The 14,030-nt window shown below is 52.1% G+C and overlaps 5 protein-coding genes across 5 annotated transcripts; 3 read left to right on the top strand and 2 right to left on the bottom strand.

Annotated features, from left to right (window-relative positions):
• Positions 1–331: 331 nt before the first annotated feature.
• On the top strand, positions 332–2,389 carry BO97DRAFT_478115 (uncharacterized protein; the record flags this gene model as incomplete). Its single annotated transcript, XM_025700605.1, has 1 exon — positions 332–2,389. The coding sequence occupies one exon, from the start codon at positions 332–334 to the stop codon at positions 2,387–2,389; it is 2,058 nt and encodes a 685-aa protein (XP_025551150.1).
• Positions 2,390–2,585: 196 nt separating this feature from the next.
• Positions 2,586–6,824, bottom strand: BO97DRAFT_369301 (DNA-dependent ATPase RAD26). Its single transcript, XM_025692736.1, has 3 exons — positions 6,422–6,824; positions 6,285–6,358; positions 2,586–6,225 (listed from the first exon to the last, which is right to left on the bottom strand). Exons 1-3 carry the CDS (start codon positions 6,629–6,631, stop codon positions 2,835–2,837), a joined length of 3,675 nt encoding a protein of 1,224 aa, XP_025551149.1. The 5' UTR covers positions 6,632–6,824; the 3' UTR covers positions 2,586–2,834.
• A 391-nt stretch (positions 6,825–7,215) lies between these two features.
• On the top strand, positions 7,216–8,535 carry BO97DRAFT_405730 (nicotinamidase). The gene is made up of 3 exons (XM_025695252.1): positions 7,216–7,291; positions 7,360–7,611; positions 7,702–8,535. Exons 2-3 carry the CDS (start codon positions 7,561–7,563, stop codon positions 8,353–8,355), a joined length of 705 nt encoding a protein of 234 aa, XP_025551148.1. The 5' UTR covers positions 7,216–7,291; positions 7,360–7,560; the 3' UTR covers positions 8,356–8,535.
• Positions 8,536–8,977: 442 nt separating this feature from the next.
• Positions 8,978–10,640, top strand: BO97DRAFT_390891 (GIG1 family protein). Its single transcript, XM_025693793.1, has 4 exons — positions 8,978–9,562; positions 9,653–9,835; positions 9,937–10,121; positions 10,189–10,640. Exons 1-4 carry the CDS (start codon positions 9,283–9,285, stop codon positions 10,315–10,317), a joined length of 777 nt encoding a protein of 258 aa, XP_025551147.1. The 5' UTR covers positions 8,978–9,282; the 3' UTR covers positions 10,318–10,640.
• Positions 10,641–10,876: 236 nt separating this feature from the next.
• Positions 10,877–13,792, bottom strand: BO97DRAFT_345827 (mannose-ethanolamine phosphotransferase GPI13; the record flags this gene model as incomplete). Its single annotated transcript, XM_025691784.1, has 1 exon — positions 10,877–13,792. The coding sequence occupies one exon, from the start codon at positions 13,790–13,792 to the stop codon at positions 10,877–10,879; it is 2,916 nt and encodes a 971-aa protein (XP_025551146.1).
• Between the last annotated feature and the right edge of the window lie 238 nt (positions 13,793–14,030).

The following is a 14,030-nucleotide window of genomic DNA, read 5'->3' as shown; positions in this document are numbered from 1 at the left end:
CGGAGATCTGCTTCCCTTCTACTGGCACCATCGAAGTTCAACCCGAAGTGGTACCTATATCCTCCTGTATACTTCGGCAGCCATGGACAAAGCGCAGGCTTCTATAAGTATTAACACTCGCAGACCCCTACTGACTTTGAAGTCAAAATATACCATATTTTATCTTACAACAGCAGATATTATCACATCGATTTACTACTACCAACGAACAATTTTACTTTTCCTTTCCGATTCCAAGCCTTGAAGTCTGAGACTTGACTATACACCAATACATACTAAACTTCTCCCCCAATTCAAAATCAAACCCACTAATCAATAACCAAATCTCAACATGTCGAACCGCAACCGCCTTTCCTTGCAGGAGCTCAGGGAGGACAAGAAGCTCCTCGATGCTGTGTGCGACGAGGACCAGTCGGCCGAACTCACACCCGAGTGGTTTGAACAGAATCTCCACAGGCAGGTGACCGAAGCGGAGCAGAGGACTATTGACTTAGATAGGGAGAATACTGTCCTCAAGCACCAGCTCAGTGCGCTGAGGAACGCGCTGGAGGAGACAGAGAAAGACATCCTCGAACATCAAAGAGAGCTAAAAAATACACGGAAAGACCTTAAAGCGAGCAAGGAGAAAAACAAAAAGAAGAAGAAGGACCTCAGGAGAGATCTCGAGAATGCTAACAAGAAATCCGCTATATGGAGGGAAAGGTCTACACTGGCAGAAAATTTGCTCAACGAGGCTAAGACCACACTTCGAGATTTCGAGAAAAAGCTACAGCATCGCAACACATCTTTCTCAACTCTACAAGATACCACCCGCAAGGCCTGCAAGAAAGCACAGGAAGAGAAAAGAGAGCTTGGACGTCAACTGAGGAATGAAAGCTACAACGCTGGGAAACTGTGTAAAGTGACCAACACCTTGGAGAGGGAGAACGAATTGCTCAAAGAGAAACTCCGCAGAGTTGTGCGGACAGCGAATGAACAGGACAAGCTGATGGGTATCTCTATGAAAGGCAAGTCAGGTTCAAACAACAATGGCAAGAAAAGAAATGACAGGAATAATCAGAGGGACCTCGAGATGGTCGATATCCTGGATGAAAAGAGCCAGAGCAAAGCCTTGGCAGGGTTTGGCAAGAGATTGTCGTCCTTTTCCAAATACGCAAGCTCATTCGCGGGGTTCGAAAGTCAGGATGCTAATCTGCACAATGAGCTTGACATGCAGGACTTCCATTCTGACTCCGACATCAATACTAACACGGGTTTCGGAGGGAAGTGGTGGGTTGACAAGCCGCCGCCGAAGAAGGAGATGCCCAAGGGCTACGTTGCCCAACTTTGGAATTCGTTCCGCGAGAATATACTCGTGGATGAGGGCGTTAGCAGCTGGCCTGCACCCAAGCCACGGGTCCCCCTCCCGGACCCGTCAACCGAGCCCAGACTGCCCGCCATAATTAACGCTCGGAAAAGGGGATATGGCAGTCTGGGCCTCGACGATGCTGCCATGGCACCCGACGCGGTAGGCGAGGTGGGGGAGGGGATCAAGCGGATGCGTATGGATGAGCTACCTTCGGGATGGCCATCCAAGGAGCCGGATAGCGGCTTCATGGCTATTACGAAGATGCTCGATGACTTGAACGTCTCGCGGGCCTATCTCGACGAGATGACTCCGGAAATGGCGCTGGAGAAGTGCCTGACGATCATCCGGGACGCATTGCAGACGAAAATGGAGCGCACCCCGACGATCGACGAGCTGCTGCAGTCTGTGGTCTGGTACTTGCAACAGTCCACCGTCGTCAACCGCGGCCCGCTAGACATCCAGCCCCAGGTCAAACCGGTCCAGCCGCCGCTGGTGCCCGAAGCCCGCGTGATCTCCATCAAGTCCCCAACCGAGCAGGCTTCCACGACCCCGACGAAGTTCCTCCCGCGCGAGAAGACGAAATTCGTCGGCCCCAGTTACCTCCCGCCCACGCACAAGCCCACGCACTTGAGACACAGCTTCCCACCCACAGCCAAGCAATGGACGAAACTGTCCCAGGACAAGGAATTCGCGGACGCAGTGGAAGTCAAGACTCAGGAGGGCCCAGAGTATGTTCTTATGCCGACGGAGACACGTGATTTCAGGAAATTTTCAGGCGCAGTCGACGACCCCAAGAAGCCGCTGCTCGGTACGGTTACTTGGAGTTGCATAAGCGCAGGGGTTTGCGTCCTTGCATATATCTGCGTTAACAACATCTTGTCGAGCTCCGGTGATACGTCATCCTGGTTGCACTCGAATGAGATCCCTCTGCAGTTCATGCGACTGGTGCGCAGCAGCCAGATTTCGCATGACCAGCTGTTGCAGCAGGTGCAATATGGTGCGGCCAAGATGGCTGATATCAACGCGAGCATGTTGGGTTGAAAGGTAAGTATGGAGTGAAATAGCGGTGCTTAACGTGAGACAGTCAGACCTTTTGAATGATTGAGTCATACTGACCCCAGCATTCGACGATCGGGAGTTATATAGGCGTAGCTCATTATCTATGTTATATGCTTATATCGACAATCAGGGTGAGTGTACCGAATGACCCCTTTCCATAACCAGACAAAACGTGCTTGCGGTTTGTGGCGTAGTTGTCGTGCAGATTTTATGCTGGGGGAGCCTGGAACAGATCTGAAGGGGCAATGTCTCGTTCAACCCACCACTTGAAGCTAAAAAAAAAAGTGTGAAAGACATGAGTAAGGATCTTGCTAACTCCGCCCCCCTAAGAAACGTCTCTTCTCATAACTACTTCTATTCATAAGATTCATAAGAAAAGTGATGTAGATAATCGCAATCGATGAATTAATCATCAAGCCTAGAGCAATTACCTTTTCCTAGCATACTCAGGCTTCAAGGTCCATTTGCCACGTCTGCTCCGTCCACCCTTCTCCAGAACAGCAATCGTATTAAGCATTTCCTTAAACTCGGCCGTCTTCTGCGGAGTCGTGCAATGATGGTTGAACTGGTCAATGAGCATCTGGGTATGGACCGAGCCGCCATGCGCCGTCAAGAAGTCCCGCAGCATGGTGATGAAATCGACCCCACTGGGCGCCCGCGACGGGGCCGGGCTATTCGTATTGCTTCGCGAGGAGGGTCTCTGCGAGGACAGATTGGCTAGGATGCTGGCCGAAGAAGGGCCTGCGCCTGCGCGTCTCGCAGTGCTGCCACCGCCGCCTCTAGCGAAGGGCGACGGTGTCTCTTCCGGCCGTCCGGCCACTCCGAACTGGCCTGTCCAGGTGGGTGTGCCGATTGGAACGGACCGCGCTGCTTCGCCCGCGCGACGCAGCTCTTCTGCTGCTTCGGCAGCGACGCGCTTCGCTTCTGCTTCGATGATCTTGGGGTCGGCGCGGACGACGCGCTTGCCGTTCAGAATTTGGTCGTGTTCCAGCGCGGAGTGCACGCCGGACCGGGCGAAGATCTTCTCCATGATGCGCGACTCTTGGTTGGCACCTGGGGCGGCGGGTTCGGATTCTCCTTGCTGCTGTTGCTGCTGCTGCTGTTGTTCTTGCTCGCCTTGGTATTCCTCTATTGATGCAACGCCTGCTGCTTTGCTGATGTCCTTCTTCTCGTCTTGGACGTCGGCCGGAGGGGCGGCGTTATTAGCAGACGGCGCTGTTGACTGGGAAGCGCCGTCCCCGTTCTTGAAGGTCATGGCTGTATCTTTGAATATCTTGCTGGTCTCCGTGGCGCCTTGGTTATCTTCGCCAAGGGAGAACAGGTCATGTAAATCGCTCATCTGGAACGTCTGTCGTTGATTGGGGTCTTTCAGAATCTTATTCGTGAGGAACTGCTTGAAGATCTGACGATGGTAGATCTTCTCCTCGATGGTTCCCGCGGTCATCAGGCGGTATATCGTAACGTCCCTCTTTTGTCCAAGTCTCCACGCTCGCTCGCGTGCCTGCATGTCCGTTGAGGGATTCCAGTCAGGATCGTATATGATGACTCGGTCCGCGCCGGTAAGATTCACGCCCAATCCTCCAACCTTTGTTGTAAGTAGGAAAACATGGAGATCGGGGTCATTGTTGAACTCATCAACCATTGTCTGCCGATGGTGAATTGGAGTTGTGCCATCCATTCGGCGGTAATTGAACCCGCCCGACAACGACCGCACAAATTTCTCTAAGATGTCTAACATGATTCGATGCTGGGCGAAAAGCAGAGTCTTGTGGCCAGTATCTTTCCATAGCTCGAGCAGTGATTTCACAACCTGCATCTTGCCCGAGCGGCTGCCGCTACCGTAGTCTTTCACAGAGGAATGAAGTTTGTGGTTTGGGAGGTCTGGATGATTGCAGATCTTGCGCAAAATGTCAACACCATAGAGAACTTGTCTGCGCTTGTTGAGGATAGCTTGCATCTCGGAAGACCCAAGGAATGCCTCATAAGCCTCTCGCTGTACTTTTGTCAGTTTGCAGAAAAGAACCTGCTCGCTCTTCTTCGGCAGGTCAGACGCTACATCGATCTTGAACCGTTGCAATAGGTATGGGCTGATAGCGTCTTTGAGAGTCTCAGCACACTTCACAGCGGTTTGGACCTGTAGATTTGAAGCGTTTGCGTAACCACCCTGGCGGATAGGGAACTCGAACTGGTTTCGAAAGTTGACCAGAGTGCCCAAGCGCATTGGGAACACAAAGTCAAATAACGACCACAGTTCTGTCAGGTTATTCTGCATGGGAGTTCCAGAGAGAATGACCCGATGAGGCGTCCGAAGCTCTTTGCAATGAATCGTGATCGAGGTGTTGGGATTGCGGATTTTGTGGCCTTCATCCAACACAGCGCAACCCCATTCGATTGGAATCACAAGGGACGCATAAGTTTGAAGGCCTGAATATGTCGTCACTAACACATGTCCTTCTTCAACCACGCGCCTGACAACTTTCCGCGCGGCTTTCAAGCCACTGGGCATTCGTCTAGAAGTGGCCGCATTCCAGGCTTGGGATAGCAAGGCGTCTTCTCTACTGCTTTCATTCCGAAGGTTGACCATTCCACTACCGGAAGAGTGCAGGATGGAGACGCGAAGAGGCGGCCACCAGCGGTGAAATTCATTCACCCACTGTTTCATGACCGTGGCTGGACACACAATGACGACAGGCTGCGTAAGCTTCTTGCTATAATGCAGACCTGCGATGAACGCAATGACCTGTATCGTCTTACCCAGGCCCATCTCATCGCCGATAATACCACCAACCTGTTGCTGCTGCAATTCCCACAGCCACTGTACTCCGGTCTTCTGGTAATCAAATAAGAGCGCATGAATATCACCCGGGATACGATATCCATTGTCATAATGCATATCCGGAACAGTCGGGTGAGGCTTGAACCACTCATCTTCTTCTTGATCTTCTTCTTGAGTCGAATCTACATGCATCTCATTGACTCCTTCTTCTGTCGGATGCTGTGCCTTCTGCGCACGCTTCCTTGCTGCACCTCTGCGGCTGACCCAGGATTGAAGTCTGTTCTGATAAACCGCCTCCTTGCCATCGTCCAAACCCGTAAGGTCTTCCACTTCGTCAGCAGACGTCTTGCTCTTCTTCCGGGACGCTGCTCGCTCTGATTGCCCCTCGATGACGAAGTCCGATTCGTCATCGACTTGTGATTCTTCATCTTCTGATGCCACATAGCTTGAGTTATCATCATCTTTCTCTGACTGGGTGCCATCAGGCGCTTCTGAACTGGAACCCAGATCCTCCTGAGCCTCGCGATCTTTCTTTGAAGGCTGCCGATGCGCCAGTTTTCGACGCTTTGCAGTTCGGGTATCGGCAGAGAGGTCTGTGCTCTCAGGACCACTAGACACATCGAAATCGAATCCCGGGCGGACGAGATTTCGGTGTGAAACAGCCGATCGCGCTTTGAAGCGCTCCAAAGCCTCTACTTCGTCATGCTCATCTTCGGCGTCAATCAGCGCATCCTGTAAGCTAGCAAGAGGACCATGGTCCGGGCCATGGCTCATGTTCATGAAAGGTGTAATCTTTCCGGTACGGATCAGATAGTCTCGACGAGATTCGTTGGGCAAACGCCCGATCCTAGAGGCTTCGCCATCGCCATCTTGCTCTCGGTTTCTATCGACGATGCGTTGCTGGATATCCACAAGGTCGTTGGCCAACGATGTGTTGCGCGACTCGAGGGTTTGAAGTTCATTTTGAGCGCGAACCCTCCCGGCTGTACCGATAGGTTGTGACAGACGCTGATGTAATTTCAATATCTGAGCCTCAACCTTCCTGGGGAGACAAGAGTAAGTGCTATCGAAAGAGGACCACATGGGGAGGGATGATCATACTGCTTCTCACGTGTTGTGCGCTCCAGCCTCTTGTTGTCTCGCTCATCAGCCTGTTCGACGAGCAATCTGTCCGCCTGGGAGTGATATCAGCAAGTGGTTTGGTCGACATCTCGTGCGGGTGAGATCCTATAGTATACCTGGCGAGCGATGTCTCTTTCAAGATCATCCTGATCACGGACATCAGCCTGCAGCTCCTTCAAGCGGCTGGCCTCGTTGGTGGCCATGGAAGGCGCAGGGTTCTGTGCAGCCGAGACATCTAGGCTGGGCGACTCTGTTGGTTCATGTTTTACAGGCTCAGTGGCATCCAAGCTATCCGCCTCGGGTTTGACGTTGGTTTCGTCATCCATGACTGGGTCAGATGCTGCGGCGTTGGGTCATATCCCTTGAGAAACGCGTTTGATGCTTGTTGCCTCTAAAGATGGCTCAGATTCAAAAGTCTCCAGTGATATAGTTTTAATCTTGGAAGTACAGACCAAAGACTCAAACTGAGATGATGATGAGACCTGGACGTGAATTGTAGAGCCACTCCCACTGGACGATGACCTAGGCGGTAATCATTTATGCCTGAGATCTCAGGTTATGTGGTTCTCCAGCTGTATGTTCGCATCAGATCACGTGCTTCTCCTTTGTGCAGTACGTCATAAACAGTCTGTGAACTCTAACATTGTAGCACAGTATTCTCTTGAATACATACAGCTTTTGGAGACCAGATAAAGTGTTGATCATATAAGAGGGAATGATGAGAGATCCAAAACTCACCAGCTACAGCAATCCGAAGAGAGAGCAAGATCGGCGGCTTTGCTGCCTGGCCTACTGGCTGGCTGCTGCCTTGTAGCTTATGGTGGAGTAGTTATGCTCGCCTAGCAACGGCTGTCCTTCGCATTAGTTCAAAGCGATACTGGAGAAACTCCTTAAATGCCCTTACAATGTATAGAATCAGTCGCTCATAAGCTTGGCACTATGCCTGGCTTGCTTTCAGTTCTTCCGTATCGCAGTCTGGTTCCATGGTCAGTAGGAAGATAATTCGGCCAAGCATCGAATGTCGAATACCTACTGTGCTAATATTACCTACAAGTTTAACTAAATTAGTGATAATAACTATGGCGGGGAACTTTACATTATCGAACGACTCCCTTCATCAGGCCTGACTACGTATAATATCTCACCCGGCGACTCACCACCGGCTCACTGAGCGAACCTACTGAACGCTTCGGGACCAGAACTGTTCCACACCCCGCTTGAGCTAATCCGATCGACGATACGCAAAATCCCTACGATGAAAGCAGCACTAGTGGTTGTCGACATGCAAGAGGACTTCTGTCCTCCCGTACGTTCTACGTCCCCCCTCCCTCCAAATCAACCCCTCAAACAACCAAGCCACAAACCTTCCCAACTAACACAACACCATGAAAACCAGAACGGCTCTCTCGCCGTCGACGGCGCGCGCCTCCTCGCACCAACCATCAACGCCCTCCTCGCACACCCAGGCTTCACCTTCCGCGTCGCCTCGCAAGACTACCATCCAGCGAACCACATCTCCTTCGCCTCGAACCACGCGGCGCCCAACAACCGGCCCTTCGACTGTACCATCACGCTCACGAACCCAGCGCCGGGCAAGCAATCGCAGACGAAACCGCAACGGCTCTGGCCCGTGCACTGCGTCGAGGGCACCCCCGGCGCGGCCTTGATCCCGGAGCTCGACGCGTCCGCGTTCGATCTCCATATCAGGAAGGGCATGGACGCCCGCGTGGAGATGTACTCGGTGTTCGCGGACGCGTTCGGCAATACCGATCTGGAGCTGAACCGGAGCTCGGTGGATCATGACCTCGGCGTCGAGCTGCGGCGGCGCGGCGTCACGGCGGTGTTCTCGGTCGGCGTTGCGGGGGATTACTGTGTGAAGTCCACGGCGATCGATGCCGCCAGGGCCGGGTTCCGGAGTTATTTTGTTGAGGATGCGACGCGGTGCGTCGATCCGACGGTGGGGTGGGAGGAGGCGAAGGAGGAGTTGCGTGAGGCGGGCGTCGTGATTGTTCGGTCGGATGGGCCTGAGATTGCGGATTTGCAGGGTTGAATGATTCTTGATATTAAGGGGAGGGGGGGGTGTGGATGTTGTGGAAGGTTGGCTGGATTTTAGCTGGCCCTGGGATGCTCGGGATGTCTTGCCAAGTAAACTGTTTGTGGAGAAGCAAACTAGTCATGTCAGTATCTGGTACATAGCCAGTCACGTAGCTACAGAACTTACTATATTCCAGGAAGGTAGTTATTTTCAAGCCTTGAAGGCATATCCCGGAAGACTATCAACCTATTTTGGTGGATGGGAGTTGGCTCTTCCAAGGTCTGATGGTTGTTACTCCTATTATTGCTTATCCTACATGCCTGATGACACTCGCTGCATGCGGATGATGATCTTTACGGGCCCTGTCTTAGCCACACCAATTTCGACCACTGCCTTTCCCTCAAGAAGCTTAGTTCTCACCGCAGGTTCTATTGTTTTCGAGATCAGAGACCTGCTGATGGGGGGTATCCAACTGGCACATCACATTTGGGTCAACGACAGGCCGACTGGACTCCTGAATGAAAACGCTTTACCACAAAGAAAGGAGGCAACAGTCTACAAATAATCTGTCCGCCTCCTTCAGGAATGGATAGCGGGGCGTCCGATCACTGACTGGCTTCGCCTACCTATATTTATCAACCGTTTGCAACTCTCCCTGAGATTATGCATTCATACTTTCCAATGATCGTCAATAGTTGCCACTTCCGGACCCGCCGCAATCCCCGTAAGGTCATACTAACGGGGAGATGATAAGGTTGACAGTGAAGTCTACGGGGTTACTCCTAAATGACTTCCCCCACCCGTCCTTCCATCCACCTGTCAGTACGATACCACTCAGTGGCTCGTCTCTATAACCTTCCCCTCGTATCCCTCTTCTAGACAAACCTCAAGATCAGCCAGGAACATTCACACCCCACCTTAACATCTCCAGGATTGAACACAATGTCATCCACGGTCGCGACATCCACACCCCTGACCAGAAGGCAATCACACCTGAACGAGAAACTCCCAGCCCTGGTAGACGCCTCACACGCGACGAGGAGGGACCTTCCACCCGAGTCATCAATTCTACCATACTGGCTCGTCAACATCCCGCCTTCCCAATGGACCGCCGAATGTCCCAACTACCTCCGTGGCATCTCCCAAAAGAACATCGACATCCTCTCGACCCCAGACCATCTGTACCAGCGCCAAAGCTGGGGCCTAGTCAAAGAGCTCGTCCGTATGTGCGTGCCGGCAACCGCCGTATTCCGAGGGCTTCCCAAGCCAAACCAGCCGCTAACCATCGACACGCTCTGATAACAATGCATAGGCACGAACAGGATCGACCGGTTCCAGCGCCTCCCCAGCGATCTGCGCCGGTATCTGGAGTACAAGGAGCGGATAGTCGCGGAGTATGGCTCGGTGATGCGCTTCGTCGTGAAGGAGCGGCTGCATTGGGGCGAGGGGTTGCAGAGTGATCTCCAAGCCCGAGGTGAACCGTTCGAATTCGATGGTTCGTTTCCTTCCCAGATTGTGGTTGCTAATTCCTTCCTCTCTGTGGACGACTGCAAAGCACATGGGTGCCCGTACTTACGAATCTCTCCTGTGCTCTAGAGGACATCCGCATCCTATACAACGACTGGCCGTACGGCCTGGAGCCAGACGTCGTGCACCTGGTCGTCTGGACCAAGTTCCCGCTGGAGGACGATCCGGTCGTGGATGATTTGACGCCGCGCGCGCGACGCGAGATCGAGGAGTTCGTGGCGCGCACGTTTTATCCGAGGGTGCCGCCGGAGCAGGTAGCGTATTCTGGTGCCCTGCGGGATATTAGTGGCATGCAGCATGGCTAATGATTGGGTTTTGCAGGTAATCTGGTTCAGGAATTGGAGGTCGCTTAAGTCGGTGCATGCCGTCGAGCATTTCCATGTCATGTTGTATCGGCCCGATGGCGCGTTTTTGGAGAAGATTACCCGCGGCGATCGGAGGCCCACGTGATCGCGGGAGTGGACTGACTGCTTGGTAGATGATGACCTTTCAGCATAGAAAGCTTGGGGACCGTTTTGTAGGTACGTGTCACAGCGACAGTTTGGTAAGAGAAGAAAGAAGAGAGGGGTTTGAATGAGTTGCACAGATTTAATGGGTTTTTACATAGAATGGCCATGTTGCTAGATGTCAAGGAATTGGATCTACGATTAACACAGCGGTTCCCTTGGACTCGTCGCCTGATAGTCTTAGTTGATCGTCACACCAGATGGATGTTGGCAAACTTGAAAAAGGGTGAAGAAATTTATTTATTTATTATTATTGTATATACCGCGATTTCATTTGACAATTCGATACACCACCATAGGTATGGTGGCTTGACGAAGCTCAGTCAGAAAACATGCAAACTCAAAGTTATTTTACAAGCTCCACTAGCACACACCATATCCAAAGTTCCAAATGATCATGGACAGGATTAGGTAGTCGAAGCTGAAATGTATGGAGAAAAATCGCCCATGGGTTGGGTTGGGCTGTCTGGCTATATGACCACCATCAATAGAAGCCAGGCACCTTACCACCCAAAGATATCGCCAACGCTGACGATGCTCCACCGGACACCAGCCACGGAGAACAAGATCAGAACAATGTCAACAACAGCCAGCACAGCTGCGCCCATCATGAAGCGGGGATTGAAGATCCGATACAGCATGAGGTGGCGCCGCAGATGGCCGGCCCACATCGTTGTTGCCAAGTTGATGGTCGCGAAATATAGGATGTAGGTGCTCGCCGCCTGAATGGTGTCGGAGAGGATTCGAATCGCAGGATTGTTTGCCTTGCTGGTCGATGTGGCTTCGTCGCTCAGCTGCAGAGGCCGCTTCCAAAGGACGGTGAGGGGGACGGCGATCGCAGTGAGGATCTGGGGGCCGAAGGTGTTGAGAATGACAAGGATCGGAGACCAGGGGTACTGCACCGAGGACAGGGGAATAAAAGCTGACTCCCACTGGATACTGCTCAACGTGGCCTGGTGGCCCGTCTTGAAGTAGTAGAAGGAGCCGAGAACACCCAGTACGATCGGTCCGATAGCCGAATTGCTTGTCACCAGGGCGTTGGTGTCAAGGATCTCGAGCAAGGATAGGATTTGCCAGAGCAATAATCCCATCGCTCCCTGGCCCATGGGCTTCTGCATAAGAATGATGCCAAGGCAGAAGTTGACGACCAGAAGGAAGTACCGCGTCCCGTAGACATTACCAAAACCCAAAATTGTGACCGTCGTTCTTCCCATAGATGAGAAAGAGGATGGCTTGGCTTTCGTTTCAGGCTCATTGTTGCCCTGGCTAACGCTGATGTTGATACATGGCTTCGAGTAGATGAAAGCCGTCGTCCCCGCAGCAAAAGCCAAGGCTAAGACAACCTGGGCCAGAAAGACCCGGCTTGACTTCAGTGTTTCCTTGCTTAAGGGCAACCACTCGCCGTCATCAGCACCCTCAAGTATCCAAAAGACAGCGACCAAGAACAGCCCCAGTCGGAACGCAGACCCGATCCAGAGAGGAGCAGCACCCTCATATGACTTTGACCCCGCATAGAAGGATTTCACAACGGTAGGGAGAACAAGCGCCAAAATCAGAGGAATGACAAGTTGCCACGGGGCGGAGGTCGAAGACGTTGCCGAGGAGTAGTACGTTGAACGACAGAATGGCATTTGCTCCTCACGACACAGGCGAGACATAGCTGCCACTCTTCCCAGGATGACAAAGAGAACAGAATGGTAGACACCCAAGACCCGGTCAGCGGTGAGCTTCTGACGCATCGAAGATACTCCGGCAAGGACACCAAAAGTTGAGAGGAAGAATAAAAGTATTTCATCTTCCCAAATAGTATAAGAATTGGAAGCGAAGCCGACTGATTGTGCAACGGTGAAGATGACAGCCAGCCAACCCCACAATGTCTTGGGAAGAGGTAGTTTTATTTGCTTAGGGACGGAGAACATCGTCCACGATGCGCTGAGAATGCTTCCTGTGGCAGCAAGCAAGACCGATACTTCAACCAGCGAACCAGCTACCACGCCGAGAAGCCCAGCCAAAGCACCAGCAGTAGCACCCAATCCAGCGCCTGGTCCAACAGCAGCAAGTAGGGCATTTGTAAGCTCTGTCTGCTCTGTTCTGAGACCTCGCGCATAGAAAACCAGCAAGACAATTGCGGCAAAGAGCACGGCGATACCCTGAGCCATGCTCCATCCGTCAAAGTTTGCCCATAGCCCGCGGCAGACTTGAAGGGTCTTCCGCTGGTATTGCTTGTATGCGTCGTACACAGGACGCAGGGTTGAAGGGTTAGATTTCCCCACCCAGGGAATATTCTGCCAGTCATTCTCGGCTGCATCCCACAACTCAATAGACTGAAGGCTATTGCCATCCTCCGCCCCGCGTACTTTTGCATACTCCTCTTGGTAGCGTTTGATCTGAGCCGAAGCCAAACGGTTCACTGTCACAAGGTTTTTCCAGTTGTTGCCATTAGGCCCAACAAATGCTTCCTCGATAGGCGAGCCAAGATTATTGAAAGGAATAGGTATTCCAAGAAGAAGTGACAGGGTAGGCACAAGATCCACCTGTGGAACGAATCGGTCGCTGGCTTGAGCGGGCGGCTTGACAGTATCTGCGCTTGTACGTCCGAACACGCCTTTCTTGGAATACATCCATAAAGCGGCATTCACCTCATCGTCCGATTCGCCGCCATGGTCGCCCTTTGCATCCATGCCGTGATCCCCCATAACTACCAAAAGCGTCTTGTCGTCCAATTTTGCAATTACATCACGAATCAGTCGGTCCATCTGTTGAAGCTTCGCCGCCATTGCTGGGTGGTTGGGTCCGTATCGGTGGCCCGCATGATCAACACCGAGATAGTGTCCGAAGACGACGTCCCACTTAGTGGAATTTGCAGGATGAAGAAGAGGGAGGAGATGCTCCGTCACACCATTATCGACAGTATGCAGGTCCCAAACATTGAATGAATCATAGGGGCGTGTCAAATTCGCATCGAAGTAGTCTGGGAAGAGCGATTGCCACGTATTATCACCCAATTGCACCAGAGTTTTTCCTGCGGCGCGAAGTTGAGCAACTATGTTATCCTCGTCAATGGCTGTCCCAGCAAAGTTTGAGCCAGCATCAACGAAAGTAGGTAGCGTCCCGGTTGTCAGTCCTTTCAGCCGCTGTAGGGTGGTTGTTGGCGGGTCTGCGATGAAAGGAAGCAAAAATGCATTTTCTGGTGTGTTCACAGCTGTCTCATAGAGGACGGGAATGTTGTTATAGAATAGAGGATCCGATCCAACATCCACAGTCGGCTTGACCGGGACTGTGAAATCATATCTCAGAGCGTCGATAATAAGAACAACAGCCTTGTCAAATGACTTCTTGTGCCAACAGCCGTCGACTTTCTTGGCACCTGTATCGGAGAAGGGGAGCACGTCGCAAGTAGACTTATTTTCCAAAACCATTCGAGTCAACAAGAAACCCTTGGTGAAAAAGAAGATCCCCACAATATGCAGAAACCTATTGGTGGAGAGGCGTGAGCGATGCATTCTCAATGAGCGTCAGGATCTTTGCATCTGTTGTTTGGTGCTTACAGAAACCACACAAGAACTCCAAGGAGGCCCAAGTGTTTCAATTTGAATTCCCCTTCCAGGCCATTCAAAAAATTTTGCGCATTGTCGGTGGATGCTTTCGGCACCGGTG

Source organism: Aspergillus homomorphus, assembly GCF_003184865.1.
Source record: "Aspergillus homomorphus CBS 101889 unplaced genomic scaffold BO97scaffold_19, whole genome shotgun sequence".
Lineage (NCBI taxonomy): Eukaryota > Fungi > Ascomycota > Eurotiomycetes > Eurotiales > Aspergillaceae > Aspergillus > Aspergillus homomorphus.
This window is presented reverse-complemented; position numbering and strand designations above follow the sequence as displayed.

Coding starts and splice junctions, on each gene's coding strand:
- BO97DRAFT_369301 (XM_025692736.1), bottom strand. CDS start 6,631: ATGGATGACGAAACCAACGTCAAACCCGAGGCGGATAGCTTGGATGCC. Junction 6,359..6,421: donor AAAGAGACATCGCTCGCCAG/GTATACTATAGG, acceptor TATCACTCCCAG/GCGGACAGATTGCTCGTCGA. Junction 6,226..6,284: donor CGCACAACACGTGAGAAGCA/GTATGATCATCC, acceptor TTGTCTCCCCAG/GAAGGTTGAGGCTCAGATAT.
- BO97DRAFT_405730 (XM_025695252.1), top strand. CDS start 7,561: ATGAAAGCAGCACTAGTGGTTGTCGACATGCAAGAGGACTTCTGTCCT. Junction 7,612..7,701: donor AAGAGGACTTCTGTCCTCCC/GTACGTTCTACG, acceptor CATGAAAACCAG/AACGGCTCTCTCGCCGTCGA.
- BO97DRAFT_390891 (XM_025693793.1), top strand. CDS start 9,283: ATGTCATCCACGGTCGCGACATCCACACCCCTGACCAGAAGGCAATCA. Junction 9,563..9,652: donor CCTAGTCAAAGAGCTCGTCC/GTATGTGCGTGC, acceptor AACAATGCATAG/GCACGAACAGGATCGACCGG. Junction 9,836..9,936: donor TGAACCGTTCGAATTCGATG/GTTCGTTTCCTT, acceptor CCTGTGCTCTAG/AGGACATCCGCATCCTATAC.